This window comes from Epinephelus lanceolatus, chromosome 16, assembly GCF_041903045.1.
Source record: "Epinephelus lanceolatus isolate andai-2023 chromosome 16, ASM4190304v1, whole genome shotgun sequence".
Lineage (NCBI taxonomy): Eukaryota > Metazoa > Chordata > Actinopteri > Perciformes > Serranidae > Epinephelus > Epinephelus lanceolatus.
Genome location: NC_135749.1, coordinates 33984096 through 34005698, shown reverse-complemented (window position 1 = coordinate 34005698; position 21603 = coordinate 33984096). Strand labels below are relative to the sequence as shown.

Sequence of the window (21603 nt, the reverse complement as noted above, 5' to 3'; positions counted from 1 at the left end):
GTTTGGTTGATTTATTATTGATCTAAATCCATATTTGTCAGTTTATTAATCCATTACAATTTGTTTCCTTATGTTATTGGATATTGTTTGTTTTCTTTTTTTTTATACTTGAGTCTTGACTATGTCTCTCCTTTTTCCCCTACAGCTGAAGGCCGACGGTGGTGGTGGTGGTTTCCTTGGGTGGTGGTGATCCCCTGTGTGCTGTGTGACCCCTGTTCAAGATTTGCTTTGTGTGCACTTCATGTTCTTTCTGTGTGTTTGGGGTGCTCTCCCTTTTCTTTTTGGACTTCACTCCCCCTTGTCACCCCCTCCTCCAGCCGGTAAGCCTCAGTCTGTATCCCCTAGTTGGGCTCTCTTCTCCTTTTTTTGGTTATTGTGCCAAACCCCGTTGTTTTAATTAATAAAATATTTTTTTTATGATCATTGAACTCCGTCTCCTGCCTCCCTGAACGAACGAACCTGAGTGTCTTTCTGGTGATAGTTCACCTTTAATATGGGTCCTTGGGCCCTACCCCAAGGTGGCGTTGTCGGTAAAGAGATCCCCTACTATATAAATTAATAATCACCCCCTCGTGTTGCCACATTAGAATTATGACTTGGAGACCCCTGCCATTTATCTCATGACCCACTAGGGGGTCCTGACCCTCAGGTTGAGAAAGACTGGAATATATCACAGTTTATTCATTTTCATACCAAAGTAATGCACATGTAGCATGCTCATCATCATCTCCTCCTTCCCAGGAAAAGAAAAATACAATGCAATCCACTCCAAGCAATCAAACCAGTGGATTGTAAGGAAGCTCTATGAGTCAACAACTCAGGGTTTTAGAAAAGACTTGGTGCAGCAGGTCATTCAATGGCGGCTTGATAAGAATATCAGGCTTGGAGATCAGCAGTTCCACATCCATCCTCCAGTCAACATACCAGCCAACATTGCTCCCACTCCAAAGCCAAACAAAGACGACTTGGTGGCACAACATGCATCATGTTTTCCAACAAAAGATGCAGGTGATAAACCTGGGGCCTGTATCACGAAGCGAGATCAACCTTTCCTGGGTTACCCAGACCTATCCTGAGTTGACTAACCCTAACAATGGCAATCAGGATAATCGGTATCACGACACTGGATATCAACTCGGTAACTCAACCCAGGGTTGCTTTATCAAGAGCCGTGAACGCGCACGCAGCGGACCAATCACAATCATGAGAGAAGCGCAGCGTCACTGAGCGTCCTCACAGAGCGCCGTATGTGAGGGAAAAAAAAGTATTTCTCGTGAGGATCAGAGATTAATTCTACTAAAATATGAGGAGGAGAAAAGCAACATTACAGAAAAGGCCAACACCGTGGCAGCTGCAGGAGGAGGAAACATGCGTGGCAACGCGTAACGGGATGAATAATGTTTAGTTTTTGTTTAGATTAGTTTATTTGCACATAATGTTAAAAACACAGTATAAAATTTACAAGATTAAAAAAAGAAAAGTGCCGGAGAGGTTAGAAGCCACTAAAAGCTTATCAAAGAAATTCCCCTGTCAAAACATCAATGAAATCACATAATAGAGAAGGAAAAAAAACGGGTCAGGAAAGAAGAAATAGAGGAGGAGAGAGGGAAAAATCAAGACAAGGTAACAAATAAAATTATGTGTAGGTTAAATTACTCATCACTGGTTCAAGTAGCTACAGTACCTGTACCTGTACATCTGACACTGATCACACCCTTGAATCCCATGAAATCAATGCTGCGCAGATGAATTGCGTGTATTACAATTATCGTCTAATATCATTGCGTCTGATAAATTGGTCTTCTTTGTCATAACGTTATATATGCTACAATAAAGCTTAAAGCTGACGCCACAATTAAATCATATCAACACCAAATTGATAGTCTGAATAAAATCATCCTGATATTGAGCTGTGTTAGAAATTAACAGCTGCGCCGAAATATACCTAGTCTCCCTCTTTAAAAAACAAAAAGGAAAATCCCTCAAACACCATGAAGTGTAGACATATAGGCTACTTTCCACATTTCCAGCAGCAAAGCTGTCAATTAGGCCCATTATCTTTAACAGGGATCATTTCCTCCAACAAAAAAAACGTTGGCACTAATTAATGGTACTATTAAGTGTCCGCAAATGATCAGTTTCTTTCTTATGAAGGGGTGGGATGAAATTTCGACTTCTTTCCACTCCTTTTTGAACAATCTTTTCATTGCCTGTTGTTGTTGCTTTCTTTTCTTTTTTAACATTCAAAATAAACTTTCAAATCAAAATCAATCAAATGAATTAAACTTCCCGTCATGACTGGGCTGCATTTCTGTCAGCGGAGTCATTTTTTTCCGAACAGCTGATTGGCCAGTGGGTGGTGCTTTTTATAGGATCTGATTCAACCCTGAACTTACCCTGCTCCAGAGCAGGATAGCCGTTCAGAGTAAGTTACCATGGTGATCTACTCCGATAAGAACTGAACCGGCTTCGTGAGACCGAAAACCCAGGGTTAACCCTGAAGTTACCTCGCTAAGACATTAATCCTGCTTCGTAAGACAGGCCCCTGGTGTCTGAGTCTGAGAAAGTCATAGTTTTGGTTTCCCATGTTTACCAAACATAAAAGCAGAACTGTCTGAGGTGTACTCTTTAGTTACTGTCTAAAACTTTTACATCCAGTGCAAGTTATTTATGCTCTCCTTCCTTATATTTTTGGCAAGATGTCATAATCTCTTGCCTGATTTATTTTGTAGTCAAAATACAAGAAAAAAAGGTGTAAAAGATTTTTTCTGGGCATGTTGGAGTTTTCCACATGTATGTGTAAGCATGCTAAAAAGAGGTCTTTCTGACTGCTGCTGTTTATTATATTATTTTATGAGTAATAATACTATCACATCTGGTGTCTTAGAAAACTTAGTTTTATTATGTCGGCAATAAACAGGACTGAAACAAGTAAACTTACATAGGTGGTGCATTTCTGTTTGTGTTTTGTTTTTGTTTTTACAAAATATTGTTAAAAAATGTATTTTCAATAAAAATGGTCAATGTAACACAAAATGTACAGAATGTCTTCGAAAACTTTTATGTTTAAAACATCTAAAACAAATGCAGTGCTTCCTCAGATTCCCTGAACCCTGCATATTGTCCATTTGGTGGTGGATATGTTTTACTTATGAGGTCCACCACACATGAGGGAAGAACTCTCCTGTTGCCTGGACCGAGCTTCTCTCCTTTTAGGGCCCATTCTATTATGATGCGATAGGCAACCAGCCTGTACTGTCTGAAATACAAAACAGCATAACATGATAAGTCTGTGCATACTGTATATGAACTGCAAAGTGCACAATTGCAAGATAAATTTGATTATGAGTGTAAACAGATCTCCCCGTGCACAGCCGGTGTAATAGTGAGGTGCAGGTAGGAATGCAAAGTCAAATGAGCAAAATAGACCACGGCACACGGACAGACTTTACTGAAACTTTATTGTGAGCGAGAACCTGAAGAACCTACAGGCGAAACGCGTCGCTCACTCACAATAAAATTTCTGTAAAGTCTGTTCGTGTGCGGTGGTCTATTTTGCTCATTTGATTGATTATGACTGTATTTGGATGCTTGATGATATGTAGCCTGTTTGGTGTAGTATTATCTACACTCATATTCTACTAATGAATACAGTATGCCCTAATAGGACATATACAATTGTATAATTGGTCACCACAATGTACCAAGTAATAAAATTCAGCTACCAAAAAACCTGCACAACTTCTAACAAATTCCATAACTTTCTTATAAGAGATAGTCAACACGACAGCTGACCATCAGGTCCAGCTGGCCTGGGTCGCTTTTTCCAGTCGACTTTGGGAATGTGGAAAAAGGTCTGCAAGACACCATCATTCAGGATTGCGGGAAAGTCTTGATGGTGAGTGATGCAGACAGAAGCTAGTACGCTAGCCTCCTCATTGGATATAGAGAGATTTTGCATCTGTGGCATCGCCTACCCTGTCTCTTGCAGCTACCACTGTTGCCCCAACTTCGGCTTGGACCGCTTCTCTGTCCTCCCTCTCTCTCTCTCTCTGCCCATTCTAACTCCATCTGACGAAGTTCGGCATCTGTATATTCAGGTTCATAAAGGTATCCCTTTGGGTCTATGTTAAAAGGAATGTCTTCATCGCTTTCTTCGTAGTCAGACATGTTTACATCAACGATTCGACCGTCAAACAGCTGATAGAAGGTGCGCAGCTGTCAACAGGCAGCAGCGCGCAGTGATACGAAGGGAGAGTAAATAGCGCCAAGTGATTGTGAGGTCTGACTTTTTTACAGACAGCGTTTTTTTGATACAAATGTATTACTATTTTGAGCGCATATTGCTTTTGGAAGCAAAAACTTTTATTTTATTTATTTTTCAACTCACATCAATCAATCCAAAGATCCCAGGACTAAGCCATGAATGAGTGGTACTCACAAAACCAATAGTTTCACGATGATCAAGATCAGGACAGTCTTGCGGCGTCAGTGCTCCCACCAGTCAACAGAGTCACCACAGGCAAACTGAGTCCTGATAAACAGATACCACCATGCAGGAAAGAAAAGGGAACCCAATGTTCTTTTTCCCCTTCAAAAATGTTTGTAAGAGCAGCAGAGCCTTACTAAAAAAAGAAGAAAAAGTATTTAGAGATCAGTGTAGATTTTAACAGGTAATCAGAATCCTCTTTTCTCCATCTCACACTCTGTACTCAAAGTATGAACTTTTACTGTCATGTCAGGCAGAGTGCACTAGCGCAGAGGTGTAAAATGAATCAGTTTAAGAACTCCTTTGTGCCTGTATTAGTTTAACATTTAAATAGCATAAAATTAGCAGAGGTTACAGAGGCTGTGCTGCAGGATAGACAAATGAACTCATTGATTCCTCATGGATGCTTTTTCTGTATTATATATTTCGTGATCTTTCGTGTTCTGTGTGATCTTTGATATAATCTGTTTACTGTTGGGTGCCCATGGATTTCAACAGGTCTAGCTTACTGGAGTCCAAGTCAAAGTTCTCCATGGGAACAATAAAGTATATCTATGTCTAATGCCATCACATGTAAGTCAGACTGTTTGAAAACATGCATGATCACAGTTAAAAACCAAAACTCACTATTTGGAGTTTTATCTAAATGAAGCTGAGTGTTTACATGTCAACACTATTTTGCCATTTGATAAAATTAGTGTCGAAGGAATAGGCTACAATCAACAGTGCAATTACATGTTGAAAAAGGCAGATATTTTTACAGAAGGTAATGTGCACACTCTCTACACATACAAACCTAAATTTATAGAGAAGCCAGTCTTGAGTTTCTGCATGGCCATTGACAAAACATGTCTTTTGACACCTTCGCCAACTGCTGCATCTCCTTGAAAATTAAGATGATCTCAGATGAAAAGTACAATCAACCAGATGATATCCAATATATATTTAAAACACAGTCTGTCTTCTGTGGATTAAGGAACATGCACTCAACTCCCATGATTTAAAGTAAAGAACTGTCTAAATTCATTCCACATGACCATCTATAATTAAAAAAAGGTGCACTTGTTATTAATACCTCTCAGCTTGCACTTCAATGGAGCAGCCCAGTTAACATGATGTTGTTTATAGAATGAAATCAGTGAGATGTCCTGTTCTTCTGCATCAAACATGTCGAGTGACAGAACGAGATGTGGGAATTCGGCCTTACGGTGCAGCAGTTCTTCTCGGAACAACTCACACACTCTCCGGGGGTCTATTTCATTCACCCATGCTGAAAATGTAATTTAAAGAAATAAAGAAGAAAAAGGGGAGGTTGGTGCAAAGGAACCTCCAAATGATATATTCATATCACTGTCACAGAGTTAGACTAAATTTGTTGTCTAAACAGTGATATTTTGGAGGCAGTTATTGTTCAGGATAAATTACCTGCTGACACTGGTGTTGGAAATTGTGGAACTAGAGGTCCCCTGCCTGGTTCACTGTGGTCAGCAACGTCCATTCTTATGACAACAAATGTACATGTTACTTGGAAACAGAGACAAATCATGATCACATGAGTGCTGATTATCTTTTACATAATACCTTCCTGCATATCATGCTCATCAATCAAAACCCAAAATAGTATTTAGCTCTGATAGGATTTCTACTGCAATTACACAGGTACAGCACATGCTCTGATGCAACCACCAGAGCTGAAACATTACAGCATATTATAAAAAAAAAACAGGCAAAAGAGCATTCACAGCACATAACAATACTCTAATTAGGGGTCACACACTTTACACATGTTCTTCACTCCACTCAAAACAGGCTTTACTTTCCATCTTTTACATAAATCTGTTAGTCAAACTTCTTACCCATCACAACATGTAGGCTACTCGCATGAGATGGGAGGACATCAGTAGGAAAAGACTCCAGACAAATTAGGCAAACCTGGAAAAAAGTCAATAATGTAAAAAAAAGAAAAGAAAAAAAAGACGAATAACAAAAAAATGTATTTAAAAGTCTGAACCTGCTCCACCAGCTGACCCTGGATGCTGAGTGGTTGGAAAAGGGGCGATGCTGTTTTGTCTCTGCCCCCGCAGCACAGCTCCTTGGTCTTTGTGATGTTGAGCTCCAGTGAGTACTCAACAAATGTTTGTACCAGGTTGCTGACTGCCTGCTGGTAAAGGGGCAGAGCATCAGTGCCAGGCAGGTGTGCCACCAGGGCCATGTCAACTGTGTATTTAAAAAGTGTCATTCCTTCACTGCTACAGGTGATGCTGTTGGTGTAAACAGAGAAGAGAAGGGGGGATAAAACACAGCCTTGGGGAAGTCTCGTGTTTAAAACCAGCTTACTGGATTTAAAATCATTTAAAAGCAGCTGCTGTGGTCTGCCCAGTAAAAAACTCTTCATCCATAAAATCAGTGTCGGGTGAACCTGAAGGTCAGAGAGGCAATGCTGGAAGTTGTTAGTGTTTACAGTATTAAAAGCAGAAGAGAAATCCATGAATAAAATCCTAGTTTGTGAGTGTGCAGAGTCCAGATTTTTAGCAACAGTGTCCAAAAGTATGAGACTTGCATCCTCTACACTGCGTTTTGGTTTATAGGCAAACTGAAGTGGAATTGTCTTTATGTTCTTTATGTTTTTGTCTTATGTGTTTCTGTGGTTCTTGTTATGGGCACTTAACACCAACGTTATTTCTTTTCAGTTTAAGAGATAACCTTATACCTACCTATTTCCTTGTTGACTTTGATCATCCAGGTTAATTTGCATCTCTACAGTTTGTGCATTGTTTTTTTGTAAGTTCTACTGAGTTTTATTTCTCTCTCTTTTTTTTATGAAACAGGAGATTTAGCGCCCCCCCCAATAAATTTCGTACAGTCCCTAATTTAGTTGCGTCAGAACAGAGATGTTCCAACTTCTTAAGAGAATTTATTCTGTGTGTGTGTGTGTGTGTGTGTGTGTGGATAAATAACTGTGGTTCACACTCCAACACAGTAGGTGGCAGTAATGCACCATAATGCTGGTTGCCACCCTCCATAAAACGTAAAAGAAGAAGGAGAAGACACTCTGTCCTCTATGGAGCTATACTGGGGCCAAGTGTTTTGTAGCCTACTTGAAAAAATTCAAATTCGAAACTGAAAATTCAAGTTTTGGTCTTGAATTTTGAAAAATACATCAGTGTATTCAAAATGAAAATAAGTGTACAATAAGTTTTTTCAGGTTAAATATAATTATGATTCACTTTCCTATATTTAGATATTTGAGATCCTATTTCTTTCAGTTGCACATTTTATCTTTTCAGATTCAGATCTTAGTTTTTACAGTTTCAAATCTTTTTTCACTTTCAGATCTTTCTTTTTCAGTTTCAGACTTTTGGCCCTGATCTAGTGTGGAGGCGTGGCATCAACTGAGAGGGGTGTGGAATCATGACAGACAGCTTAACAAAAAGGCTAGCTACCTTCCCCTATCACGTTGCCTTCAGGGAACGTAGGAACTAAACCAATTCAACTCAACACTTTATATAGGCTACACCGTGTGATTGGCAGTGACAAAACTGATGTCACTGACAAACTTCCATTTGCACGGCATGCACAAATATCCTGCATGGCTAACTCTGTTTTATTGTTGTTGTTAATATTGTTATCTGTGTTATTGTGCACTTCAACAGCCACACTTTAAGTGCTGAAATTTCCGATTTTCACGTAGCACTGTCAACGCAGCGCAGTGTCTGCTCGCAATGATGGAGAGCCATACAGTCTTGCAATGATGGCGCTCGATTCAGCAGGCCCAACTGCTGGAGCCAGCACACATGTTGAGAAATGTTCAAAATGAGAGGTAGTGTTGTGACAACATACAATGTTTCTGACGACTTTAAGTGGTGAATTGGCAAAGCTGGAAGTTAAGCATAGGGCTAACGCACTTGCACTCACACCATGCATCTGTTTGTGATATGAACTCACCAGGACTCGCGAAACTGGTCAACAACTAGCCAGGGCCATACCAGATGGTTTGTTTATCGTTACCACAGAAACCGTGAAAAAAAGTGAAAGTGAAAAAAAGATTTGAAACTGTAAAAAATAAGATCTGAATCTGAAAAGATAAAATGTGCAACTGAAAGAAATAGGATCTCAAATATCTAAATATATAAAGGGGAAAATGAAAATAAATAATTTATTCAAAATAATAAACAGTGTGAATCATAATTATATTTAACCTGAAAAAACTTTTTGTAAACTTATTTCTATTTTGTATTTTTCAAAATTCAAGATCACAACTTGAATTTTCAGTTTCAAATTTTATTTTTTCAAGTACAAAACATTTGGCCCCAATATACCTCCGTACTCCTCCCAGTGCCAGGAAAAAGCAGAATAAACAGCTGATCCAGCTCGGTCACTTCTTCATCAAAACAAGATGAAAAATCTACTTTTGCTGCTTCTCTTGTGTCACGTGTCATCATCAGGTGAGATCACACTGTGAATATTTGCTTCACTTTCCGCTGAGCTCTGTATTTTGTTTTTATTCTGTTACTGCGTAGCTCCAGGACACACTTGTTTAGTTTCACTTTAGGCTGACCAAACGTCCTCTTTTGCCCGGACATGTCCACTTTTCACGTCCCGTTCGGGGCGTCCGGGGGGTTTTTATAAACTGATGATAATGTCCGGTTTTCCGTGTGTGTGTGTGTGTGTGTGTGTGTGTGTGTTAGAGTGCGGCACGGGCCGCATATTTCTGTCCGACCCGAACCGAGCCCGACATTATTTAATGACCAAAGCACTGAGTTTGTGTCACACAGTTGTTATGGTTACAGGCTATTTAACAGGCCGGGCGTGCGCCGTGGGTGCTCAGCTGCGGAGAGGCAGACCTCCGTGTTTGAGACGGGAGCGGGAGGCGGGAGGTCCGACGCTTCTAGCGAGAGGAGAGGGAGAAATAAAACAAAATAAGATAAAATAGGAAAAACCTGTCTCCCTCTTTTATTTTATTTTCAGCGTTTAATCAAGGCGGAGGCGGGCGGCTGGAGCTCCGAGACTTCCAGAGAAGAGAGAGGTAGAAACAATCAGCCAGTGTGTGTCTGTGTGTGTTATGTTCAGGTGTTGTCACATAAATAACAGTGCCCAAGCAATAAACAGGACAGACAATAGGATTTTATTTATTTTTACACTACATTTTCACTGAAAGCTGACCGAATCTGACCCGAGCCCGAATACCCGACCAAACTCGTCGGGTACCGTCGGGCTCGGATCGCGACACTCTAGTGTGTGTATGTGTCCCCTATTGGGGCCTATCTGAATTTCTGTCTTTGAGAGATATTATTTTGTAATATGACTGAATTTTCTATCCATACATATAAATTTTAAATATATTAAAATGATAAGGCATCTTTGAGTAAGCTGCGAGTATCATTTAAGTAGGCTATGTCGTGGCCGGCCGAGTGTCCTCTTTTTTGGAAATCAAAATATGGTCATCCTATTTCACTTTCACTTCTACAGTGCTTTAGAATTTGGTAAGACTGTAAGTTTAAAATGGATCACACTGAATATATCATATTTATAATGAAAGTGATGATGATGTGTATATTTAAACTGAATGTTCCTCATTTGTCCTGCAGTAAAACACTCCCTGAAGTTTTTCCTCACTGCATCTTCTGGAGTCCCAAACTTCCCACAGCTTGTGGGTGCTGCAGTGGTTGATGACCTTCTGGTGGGTTACTGTGACACCGATATAAAGATAATACAACCAAAACAGGACTGGGTGAAAACAGCATTAGAAAACAATCCGCAGCAGTTGGAGTGGTACACTCAACACTGTTTTGAGAACCTGCCACATACTTACAAAGCCAGGATGGACAACTTGAAGCAGCGCTTCAACCAAAGTGGAGGTACATTTGTATTTCACTCTTACTGTTAAAATGCTCTGTGTCTTAGCTGTAAAGTAAAGTGACCCTCACTCATTCCCAACCATCAATCAATCAAAAGTGCACTTAGAACACTGGTTCCCAACCTCAGTTACCCTTATAAGGGGAAGCCAAAGCTTCACAAGGGGCTGCAAGGCCGTCTTGATCTAAAGGGGTGTAAGAAAACTTTTCTTTTAAACATACAGTAGGCCTTTATCTCAGCATTTCATTTATTTTTGTAAAGAAAAGTAAATGACATTGTTATTTTTAAAGTTTATGTGCACGGTAAAGACAGAACAGAAGCTATATTCAGTCTCTGTGAAACGGCCTTGTCCTGCATGAGAAAAGTGAGCAGTTAAAACAACCACAGAGCTGATAGAACAATGGCCGAACATCTGAGAGATGAAAACACTGAATTTGTAAAAAAAAAAAAAAAGTCTCTTAAGCATGAATAACTTTTTTAAAAAATCATAAGACATGAAGAAGTGTTTGAGTTAATTGTACAGTTTCAGTTGTTCTGTACTGCCCCTTGCCAAATTTGCTTGAAGTTATGCAATAAAGATAATTCAGTGAATTCCTGGATAACTGTCAGTTGTATTGGTCACTGGAACCTGGGACTGCATCCAAGACTAAGGGTATAAGATAGCACCAGCTCAGATATGACAGGAAGTGAGGGGGAGAGAGATGAGGTCCTCAGCTGGACACCAACCAGTAACACTGCAGCTCATGTTTGGCATCTTAAAGGAAAGTTTCACCTACAAAATGACCATGTGTAAATCAGTTAGTCATAACCTGTTACCTTGAACTTGTAAAGATCACTTCACTGTTTTCCATGGAGGCATATGAGAACAATGAAGTGATCTTTACAAGTTCAAGGTAACAGGTGACACAGTCAGACTAATAGACCATGAAAACTACTTAACTCATGTTTGTCCTGAGTGGCTGAAGGTTTATGTGGCCATTGGAAAGAGCTCTCTGCTGAGAAAAGGTAGAATCACACTCCTTCTTCTCTGACTGTAGTGAGTTTTTTAAATGGTGGTGTAATTCCCTTTTCGGTCTACATACAGACAGTGTGGAGGTAGCTAAGGTAGGTGTAGCTGATGGGTTGTTATGTAGAGCAGTCGTATGTTTTTAAAGCTCATAAGATTGTATGGGCCTGTACATGTCATGCATTTATCTGACAGAAAAGTTGTTTACATTTTATCAGCCTGACTTATCTGTTGTGTCTTGAGTTCACTTAAAGGAACCGTATGGAGTTTTTGACCTCTAGTGGTGCTGTAGAGCAATCTTATTATAAGTGGATTCCTGTTTGTCTGTATCATGATGGTGTTGTGATTCACATCATGCTGCTGGTGTAACAATGGGTGTAATAAATAATGCATTCAACACATTTGTTAGAACTCAAAGATTCACACAATGCATTATGGTGAGAAACACTGGAAATATAACTGTTGTTTGTTTACAAGGAAACATGGCCCTCAGAGGAAAAACATTTTGGTATGAGTGACATTGTAGTCTGTTTTATTAGCAGCATTGTTGATGAATATTTACTCATTCATTTTTTTTTGCCCAGAAGAATTTTCACACCTTCTGTTGTTGATTGAGATCACTTTTAGATTGACCAGCAACAATTATCTACCACTGGTATGAACAAGCATCCAGGTTTACTGTACAAAAAAAGATGTAACTCACATGTCTTTAATGGCTTCTCTCTCTTCCTGTTTCTCAATTTCCCATCTTTGTTCTTTGCTATTTATTCCAGTTATCCAATTTCTATTTCTTATCTTGATATTTCCCTGTTTAATTTCTTCATCTTCCTCTTTCCTTTGTCCATCTTTTACTGTTGGGTTTTCTGATCTTTCTGTACCCCCTCTCTCGTTCCCTCCATTGTCTCTATCCCTTTCTTCTCTACATTTCCTCTCTGTCTGCAGACCTTCCCTCAGTTTCTCTCCTCCAGAAGTCTCCCTCCTCTCCAGTCAGCTGCCACGCTACAGGTTTCTACCCTGACAGAGCCATGATGTTCTGGAGGAAAGATGGAGAGGAGATTCATGAGGGCGTGGAGCTCGGAGAGATTCTCCCCAACCACGATGGATCCTTCCAGATGAGTGTTGACCTGAACCTTTCATCAGTCCCACCTGAAGACTGGAGGAGGTACGACTGTGTGTTTCATCTCTCTGGTGTGAAGGACCACATCGTCACCAAACTGGACAAAGCAGTGATCAGGACCAACATGGGTAAGAGTGAGATCAGAGGGTGCTGAAAGGGACTGCATGTCTATAGCTCCTTTTGCACCATCTTTTCAAGGCAGGAATTTTACACCATTATGCTGCCTCGCTGTTTTGTATAAAAGGTATAATCGAGGAATGAGGTGACAGAGTTGTCTCACCTTTAAACCAGCAGCAGAGGTAGTAACAGCCTCTAAGCAGCATCTGTGTAAAAGGCACAGCTGGCATGACAGGACCATGGATGGGACGGGTGTGACGTGTATACGTGCGACCCACTGCCAGAAGATTTCAAAAGTAGCTGATAGCAGTTAGCAGCTAACTCAAAGAAGAAGAACAGCAGCTGAAAATGTCCACAAATTGGGAACACAATGAGGTCTGGGAGCTCCTTACCTTCCAAGGGTTAGATCAGCTGCCATGTGACAGGGATGGTAAATGATTGTTACTGTTATGTTATGCTTTTGTTATCTTTTATAAAGCGCTACCTGACGCATATGTTATGTGTCACACTACAAGCTGACATTATCATGTTACATGTCACGCCAGTCATGTTTTTTTTTTATTCCACGATGCCAGGATGCTGTCTAAAATCACACAGTGCAGCAGCATGATGCTGTCGTTGTTTGGTTCTGTGTAAAAATGCAAAGGACGCATAAAGAAACGACTTTGTAGTGGCTCTATTGTGCAGTCTCTGTGTAAAAGGGGCTTATGGTTTGTTTGGTATTTTGCTTTTGTCCCCCTGTGACTGGGAAGTCTTTTTCATAAAGCTAATGATTCTTAAAGCACGTTGCTTGCCCCAGAACCAGTGGTCAGATCATCTGAGCCTAACAAGACTGTTTGATTTTCTTAAGGTCATAGAAAGTTTTCAAGCATTTTACAGGCCACATTGACTACATGTTTACATGGAGAAATTATTCTGGTTTTTACCCTCATTCCAAAAAAGATAATATTTCTCCCAAACTTTTTACATGAATGCATTTAAATGTGAAAGTGTTTATTAATTTGTAATGCATCTGTGCTGGCGATAGCCGTGGCCAAAGGCATTATGTGTCCGGGTTGTCCATCTATCCCATAGCTCATGGACGTCTTGAAAATTTTATTTTTTAAATCTGGTAGAAACATCTTCTTTGGCTCAACAATGAACTGTTTAGATTTTGGTGTTCCAAGGTCAAGCTCACTGTGACCTTGTGTCCATCTCATTCTCATGGACGCGATAATCCCAAGAAGGCCTTGGGGGAATTTTCTCAATTTGGCACAAACATCTACTTAGGCTCAAAGATGAACTGATAAGCATTTGGTGGTCAAAGGTCACTGTGACCTTAAAAAAACATGTTGTCGTCCGTAACTCAATAATTCATATGCTATTTCTCACCAAATTTCACACAAATGTCTAATAGGATAAAATGATTAAGTGATAACATTTTATATCTAAAAGGTCAAAGGTCAACTTCACTGTGACATCATGGTGGAGACTTAAAGTACCTATGTTGAGAGAAAATATATGTTGAGGTGTCTGATGCAGTTAACATCTTTTTACTGATGGTGGAATTAGTTGTGTTACCAGTGATCAGCCAACACCCACGAAGGAGAGAAGATAAAATAAATGAGAAAACTGGCTACAGGTGTCACTCTGTTAGTAGGCAGGGATTCCTGGTCCAGTCTGCAGGGGTTGTGTTGTATTCTGCCTAGCAACAGTGACAGCCTCCTTTTCATCCACAGGTCTTTTGCACAACAGACATGGATGTAAACCGTAACTGCAAGATGACTGGTTCACTGAGGTTTACCCCTGCGAGGTGTTAATTCTATTTTATACATTATTTTCCACAGTGTCGGCTTTTAAATCCAACACGAGGGTTTTCATATATTTTTACAGACACACACTTTTAAGGTAACAGCCAATTATCCTGTATTAACTGGACTCTAATTCAGTCTTAGTTCACAGCAACAAATCCAAATGTATTAATGAAACACTGGATGGATGGATGTGCCTCTGTTCTGACCTGCTTTGTCTGTACTGATCGTAAGTTTTGTTGTTGTTGTTGTTGTTGTTCAACAGAGAAGCCCAGTGACATGACCGTCCCCATCACTGCTGCAGTGATTGTTCTTGCTCTCATCCTCATCGCTGCCACTGGATTTGTCATTTACAAAAAGAAGACAGGTGAGAGATAAAAATGGAAAGACCAACTATTTAATTGTTTTTTTCCAGAACTTTGATTTTAGTTGATGCTTTTATCCAGGTTGTAAATTGAAACATGCATCAGTTAACTGCATCCCATAATTTGAAGCAACTAACAGTAAGTGTTGTTGGGCTTAAAGCCTGTGAGTCAAACTAATATGACTATGCCATGATAATATGGGAGAGGAGATAAGAAAAATAGAAAGTGCAGTCAATAGAGTGCAGATCTCTGCCAGGCAGCCAAGCAGCTGCCTGGCAGAGATTGTGACCACTCTAGATAATTCTGATAGTTCCAGCAGACCTCATTCCTCAGAGGCTAATAAAAATACACGCCTCGTCCATTGTTGACGGTTGTTGATCCATGTCATCCATAACTAGACTTTTCATGGTTTCTACTTTGTGAGCTACAACACAACTAAGTAGGAAATAACAACAATAAACAGGATAAGAATAGACCAAAAAAGAAACAATTTAGCCTTCAACTTAGGTAGAAGCACAATTATCAAGGAAAAATGACCAAATCAAGAAAATCTCAAAGTCTAAAAAATCATGCAGGCAAAAGGCTCTGCATCTAAAAGGCTCCTGGTGTGGTACAACACTGTGCGGTGGATGGAATAAAGCCTGGTATAGAATTAATCTGCAAAATGAGACCAACCGTCTTTATGGATGTCAGTTTATGAGTCACAAAGAAAACCTAAATGTGACCTGCAATAGACGGTAAAGCTTGATTTGTTTTAGGCTGTATTCATATTAAATTAATTGTTGCAGTGAAAGCACCAGCCCTCCCATTCATTTGAATGTGGGTGGTGGATCTAGCCAACTTTTGGAGAAATGCAATCTGACGTCACGCTTTAGTGGCGAGCCACGTAGTCGGCAGTCAGACCAAAAGACACCCGTAGTCCATGGGGAAGGAGTCTCTTTCTGCTATTAAATATTATAGTGAGTAAAATAAACTTTTGTTAACAGCTTGTGTCCTGGTCTACAAAAGGAGAGCACTGGTTTTGTTTGTGTGTGTGTGCACATGTGTGTCTTTTTCTACACCCTCACACAACCATGTGGCTAATCACCACAAATGAATGTAATCTTGGAACCGATCAGTATCAGTCTGATGGGCAACGGTCAATATTTTGAAAGTTCAGATGTAGGAAGTGGATATCAGGGCCAAGATTTCTTCTTCTCTGTGTGGGTCATTGCGGCAGATCTCTGTAAGCAGATATCAGCATATGAATGTAGATACATTTTCAATAAAGCTTACATAAAGCTAACTCGTTAGATGATAGCTGATGGGTTCCTAAGTTGCATTTCAGCTAATGTGTTCTGCCTCTCCACATGGACTGTTTACCTGCCACTCAAACGTGATTGGTCAATACTATACAATATTAGAACTACAAACGGACTACAGATTATGCATACATATGCAGATACCAGTTTTTAGTAATTTCCAGAGAACTTGTGGCTAACAACCAGCTGGTTAAGAGGAGTGAGAAGTCAGCAGTCAGTGACGGTATGAAACAGTCAATAATACAACAACTGAGAACCACTACAAGTATGAGAGGTCCTTCAGTATACAGTCAAAAATGTACTCACAAAATATTAGGCTGATGGGTCCAGTAGTTTTTGAATTTGGCTGTGGACAGACAGATAGACACACTCCCACACAACCAAATGTATGATCCCCTCCAGGTTTATGCCTGGCAGAGATAGCACAGTAAGGACTGAACAGAAGGGTGGTATTAATTGATTTTCAGTTTCAGAGGGGATCATACTCATTGGGGATAAGGTGACAAAAGATATTCTGGCATTTCCAACTGCAACTGAAATTATTTGTCTTTTGTTTTGATTTCAGCCCAATGTCTCCCATCTCGTAAGTAAAACTTACTCTTATTCTATTTCTACTGATCTGATACACACTTTATGCTGCAGATTAAAACAGGATTCACATTTATTGTGCAGATGAACTTTTTCCGAGACTGTTTCCTGTATTTACTGTTCATAAAAGTTCAGAGCAGGATGAGTGGACTTCACACAGTTTCACACTAACATTTTGTTTCTGACCTCACAGCTCCTGACAGCAGCTCTGAGCTCTCTGAGGAACTCAATCCAGAAACCTGACTGACTGATTATTTTGGAATATTTTATGGCTTCAGAATAAATGAATTACAGGTTTCTGTCAACATGTAGAGACTGAATGCAGTGCTGAAAATCACCTCTTGTGGTGGATTAGACAGGACAGGTGAAGAGACATGATTCATGAAAAGTTTATCACAGGGGTTGCTAAGTAGTAGCTACTGGTATGACTGGAGGAACCACATAGACAGTGATGGTGGTTGGACAGTTGAGCGGACCACGGCAGTCATGAAGTTTTTAAGCCAGTTGGGCCAGCTACTGTAGTTTAGCCTGAGCAGATATGATGGAGATATAAGGCAGCAGAGTTTCAGCTCTTTGCTTAGGTGAGTGAAGGATTTAAAGGCAGCTTAAAGATTCGTTAGGGCAGAGTCAGAGAATGGTGTCGCCTGTCAGAGGGCTCAGATTTATAACGCCACAGCTAACCTAGGACCTAATGAAAGGTCAAACATGAATACTGGGCTTCTATAGGAACTGGGCTACTGGGCTTCTATAGGAATCCACACAACCTTTGGCATGTTTTACTGTGTACTGATAACCATGCTCTTTATTTTGGTGCTGATGTTTTGTTTTTCAATAAAGTCCCCAATTTTCAAAAGTTTGTCTTGAGTCTACTCATCTGTGACTATAGCTGCAGTAATATGAATATTACCTGAACATTCAGTGTTCTTACAGAAGAGTTGGATTAAAAGACTGATATGATTGTCAGCTCTGAGTAGAGGAAGGAAGACAAACTTAGCATGAACACTGAAAGTGAGGAGGTAACAGCTCACCAGTGACAACTTCAAACATGGCTGAGGTGTGAAAAGAAATAATGGAATGAATTGTGAAACACAGCAAAGGGTGTTTATGCATTTATTTATTTACATAATCACATAGCTATATTCTTGTGTATAATGTTAATATAAGTTATTTTTTTGTGAGCAAAAACTGCTTATTATGCTCAAAACTGGTTTATAGGTAAAGTGAATAGATGAGTCGGTCGGCCACTCTTCACCTGTGACAAAGTAACTTGTGTTTTTCTGACGTGTCAAAGAGGTGAAGATGTTTTCTTGTTGTGTTGCTAAGCTGTAGTGTGTTTGGCTCTCTCCGGTTCCATAAATGGATCCAAGGGAACTCTGATCTGGTGTGTTGTCACCATAGGAGAAGAATTTGTTTGTTTTTCATGAAAAAAATAATGATTAATAAATTGGTGGCACATCATATAGCTGCCATTGTTGCTGTTCTCTCTTTCAGTTTGAGTCTGTGAGTCAACAATATTTTAGATTGGGTCTAATAATCCTCCCTGCACGCCAGCGAGTACTGAACTTTGATGATAATAATAATAACTTATGATGGATATATGTAGGTCCTTTCAGGATACCCAAGGCTGCTTTACGGGGTAAGAAAACATAAAATCAATAAAATAATAATAGCAATGTTTTTTGGTGATGAGTGAGCTAGAGGCCACAAGCCTCTTCAGCAGTTTTTTGTCAATGTCCAGAGATGGAACTTTGTGGATCTTTGCTGGGAGAGAGCTCCAGATCGTGGGGCCTGCCGCACTGAATGCTCTGTCACCAAAAATTTGCAGGCTGGGTTAGGAGGTGGAGAGCAGACCTAGATTCAAAGACCGTAACGTCTGGGACAGGGTTTAGGGGTGGAGGAGGTCAAACAGATACTCGGGTAAGACTGTGAAGGGATATGTAGCTAAGGAGGAGTTTGTAGTGGATGCGGGATTTGACCTGAAGCCAGTGAAGTTGGAAAAGGGTGAGGGTGATCTGATGCTCGGGCTAGGTATGGGTGAGAACCCCGGCAGCTGAGTTCTGCACATACTGGAGCCTGTTCAGCGCCGTGTTGGGAACCCTGGACAAGACTCCATTGCAATAGTCCAGACCGGATATGACGAAGGCGTGAATGAGGGTGACTGCCATGGAGTCAGAGAGAGATGTCAGGGTCAAGAAATATTTTTCAGGTTGAAGAAAGCAGATTTATTGATGGTCTGGGTTGTAGAACTCATTCCTGGGGCACTCTATTGGCTCTCTGCTGCCATATCCAATTAAAGCCACCAGATGTCACTGTCTGTGAATTTGCCCCACAGTACTGCTGTAATCAGTCTGTGGACTGTCCTGAAGAGCTGTGATACTCTTTGTGACAGTTTTCTGGAGGAAATGTCTCCAACATACCTGGGGTCTCATTTATGAAACAGTGCATAGGATCCATGCTAAAAGTGTATGCACAAAAAAAAGCAGAAAATTGTGTGTGCCAAAAAATATTCTGACTTATAAAGCCATGCCTGGGCCTGACAGTGAGCAATTTCCTTTTATGAATCCCAAATCAGCTTGGAATTGTCCTCAGTTACGAGACACTGTCCTCGAGGGCTTTCTACCAGAAGGGGATGTCCTGGTTAAGGATTCAAATAAATAGATTTCTTGGAGAAAGCCTACAAGAAAATCTTCTCCCATGTGCTCCCATGTCCACATCCAACCATAAAGGGTCAATGCAAGGCACCTTGAGATGCGTAGAAATGAGCCTGCTGATCAACAGGACTTCAAGAGTGAATCACAATAACAACCAAGTGTCACTTCAGTGTTTATATATAATTTACAGCATTTAGACCAATTGCTTCACACCGGACCAAACTGACTGGGACTATCAGTGAATCCTCGATGCTGGGATATTATGGGTTATTATAAGATGAAAGTTTATAGGTGAACACAATTTAGTAGTAATAGCTATATTATGTTTTAGCAGTCACAAAGCAATATACAGTACAGGCCAAAAGTTTGGACACACCTTCTCATTCAATGCGTTTTCTTTATTTTCATGACTATTTACATTGTAGATTCTCACTGAAGGCATCAAAACTATGAATGAACACATGTGGAGTTATGTACTTAACAAAAAAAGATGAAATAACTGAAAACATGTTTTATATTCTAGTTTCTTCAAAATAGCCACCCTTTGCTCTGATTACTGCTTTGCACACTCTTGGCATTCTCTCGATGAGCTTCAAGAGGTAGTCACCTGAAATGGTTTTCCAACAGTCTTGAAGGACTTCCCAGAGGTGTTTAGCACTTGTTGGCCCCTTTGCCTTCACTCTGCGGTCCAGCTCACCCCAAACCATCTCGATTGGGTTCAGGTCCGGTGACTGTGGAGGCCAGGTCATCTGCCGCAGCACTCCATCACTCTCCTTCTTGGTCAAATAGCCCTTACACAGCCTGGAGGTGTGTTTGGGGTCATTGTCCTGTTGAAAAATAAATGATCGTCCAACTAAACGCAAACCGGATGGGATGGCATGTTGCTGCAGGATGCTGTGGTAGCCATGCTGGTTCAGTGTGCCTTCAATTTTGAATAAATCCCCAACAGTGTCACCAGCAAAACACCCCCACACCATCACACCTCCTCCTCCATGCTTCACAGTGGGAACCAGGCATGTGGAATCCATCCCTTCACCTTTTCTGCGTCTCACAAAGACACGGCGGTTGGAACCAAAGATCTCAAATTTGGACTCATCAGACCAAAGCACAGATTTCTACTGGTCTAATGTCCATTCCTTGTGTTTCTTGGCCCAAACAAATCTCTTCTGCTTGTTGCCTCTCCTTAGCAGTGGTTTCCTAGCAGCTATTTGACCATGAAGGCCTGATTCGCGCAGTCTCCTCTTAACAGTTGTTCTAGAGATGGGTCTGCTGCTAGAACTCTGTGTGGCATTCATCTGGTCTCTGATCTGAGCTGCTGTTAACTTGCGATTTCTGAGGCTGGTGACTCGGATGAACTTATCCTCAGAAGCAGAGGTGACTCTTGGTCTTCCTTTCCTGGGTCGGTCCTCATGTGTGCCAGTTTCCTTGTAGCGCTTGATGGTTTTTGCAACTCCACTTGGGGACACATTTAAAGTTTTTGCAATTTTCCGGACTGACTGACCTTCATTTCTTAAAGTAATGATGGCCACTCGTTTTTCTTTAGTTAGCTGATTGGTTCTTGCCATAATATGAATTTTAACAGTTGTCCAATAGGGCTGTCGGCTGTGTATTAACCTGACTTCTGCACAACACAACTGATGGTCCCAACCCCATTGATAAAGCAAGAAATTCCACTAATTAACCCTGATAAGGCACACCTGTGAAGTGGAAACCATTTCAGGTGACTACCTCTTGAAGCTCATGGAGAGAATGCCAAGAGTGTGCAAAGCAGTAATCAGAGCAAAGGGTGGCTATTTTGAAGAAACTAGAATATAAAACATGTTTTCAGTTATTTCATCTTTTTTTGTTAAGTACATAACTCCACATGTGTTCATTCATAGTTTTGATGCCTTCAGTGAGAATCTACAATGTAAATAGTCATGAAAATAAAGAAAACGCATTGAATGAGAAGGTGTGTCCAAACTTTTGGCCTGTACTGTAACTTGTTACCAACAGGATTTTGTGTGTTATTATTACATGTTACAATGTTATCAACTGAAATAAACTGTTTATTGTTTTCATTTTTCATTCATACACACTGATCCACACTGCTCCATAACCCCCGAAGTTTGTTGTGTGTTGTCATGTCATTATGCACTACCTTACAGACCTCAAGGGTGCAGAAGAAAGTTACAGCCTAAGCATGAAAAGGTATTGTCTTCCTGACTGAACTTTGGCTAGAGCTTCATTTGCAGTTTTAATTCTGCGAGTCTGTAAGAGCCCTTGCCCCTTGGATTGAATTTTAAAACATACATTTAATTTTATTTATGAACCAGCAGGAAAT

At 40.4% G+C, this 21603-nt stretch overlaps 1 protein-coding gene across 5 annotated transcripts; it reads left to right on the top strand.

The window, feature by feature from the left end:
- The first annotated feature begins 8808 nt into the window (after window positions 1–8808).
- Window positions 8809–18089, top strand: LOC117263558 (major histocompatibility complex class I-related protein 1-like). Of its 5 annotated transcripts, none has more exons than XR_013493626.1 (7): window positions 8809–8934; window positions 10078–10347; window positions 12294–12596; window positions 14304–14377; window positions 14641–14742; window positions 16607–16624; window positions 16823–16836. XR_013493626.1 is itself a non-coding variant. In XM_078175961.1 (7 exons), exons 3-7 carry the CDS (start codon window positions 10311–10313, stop codon window positions 16870–16872), a joined length of 510 nt encoding a protein of 169 aa, XP_078032087.1. In that variant the 5' UTR covers window positions 8818–8934; window positions 9458–9515; window positions 10078–10310; the 3' UTR covers window positions 16873–18089. The 5 variants fall into 5 exon arrangements, 4 of the variants coding, with proteins under 4 accessions (XP_033492952.2, XP_078032085.1, XP_078032087.1 ...); XM_078175961.1 differs by lacking the exon at window positions 14304–14377 and adding an exon at window positions 9458–9515 and having other exon boundaries at window positions 8818–8934; window positions 16823–18089; XM_033637061.2 differs by lacking the exon at window positions 14304–14377 and having other exon boundaries at window positions 16823–18089.
- Window positions 18090–21603: the final 3514 nt, after the last annotated feature.

What these genes read in the sequence shown, in the direction of transcription:
- LOC117263558 (XM_033637061.2), top strand. Translation starts at nt 8,886, where the DNA reads ATGAAAAATCTACTTTTGCTGCTTCTCTTGTGTCACGTGTCATCATCA. An exon ending in GCGCTTCAACCAAAGTGGAG is followed by an intron (nt 10,348 to 12,293) that starts GTACATTTGTAT and finishes CTCTGTCTGCAG; the next exon opens with ACCTTCCCTCAGTTTCTCTC. An exon ending in AGTGATCAGGACCAACATGG is followed by an intron (nt 12,597 to 14,640) that starts GTAAGAGTGAGA and finishes GTTGTTCAACAG; the next exon opens with AGAAGCCCAGTGACATGACC.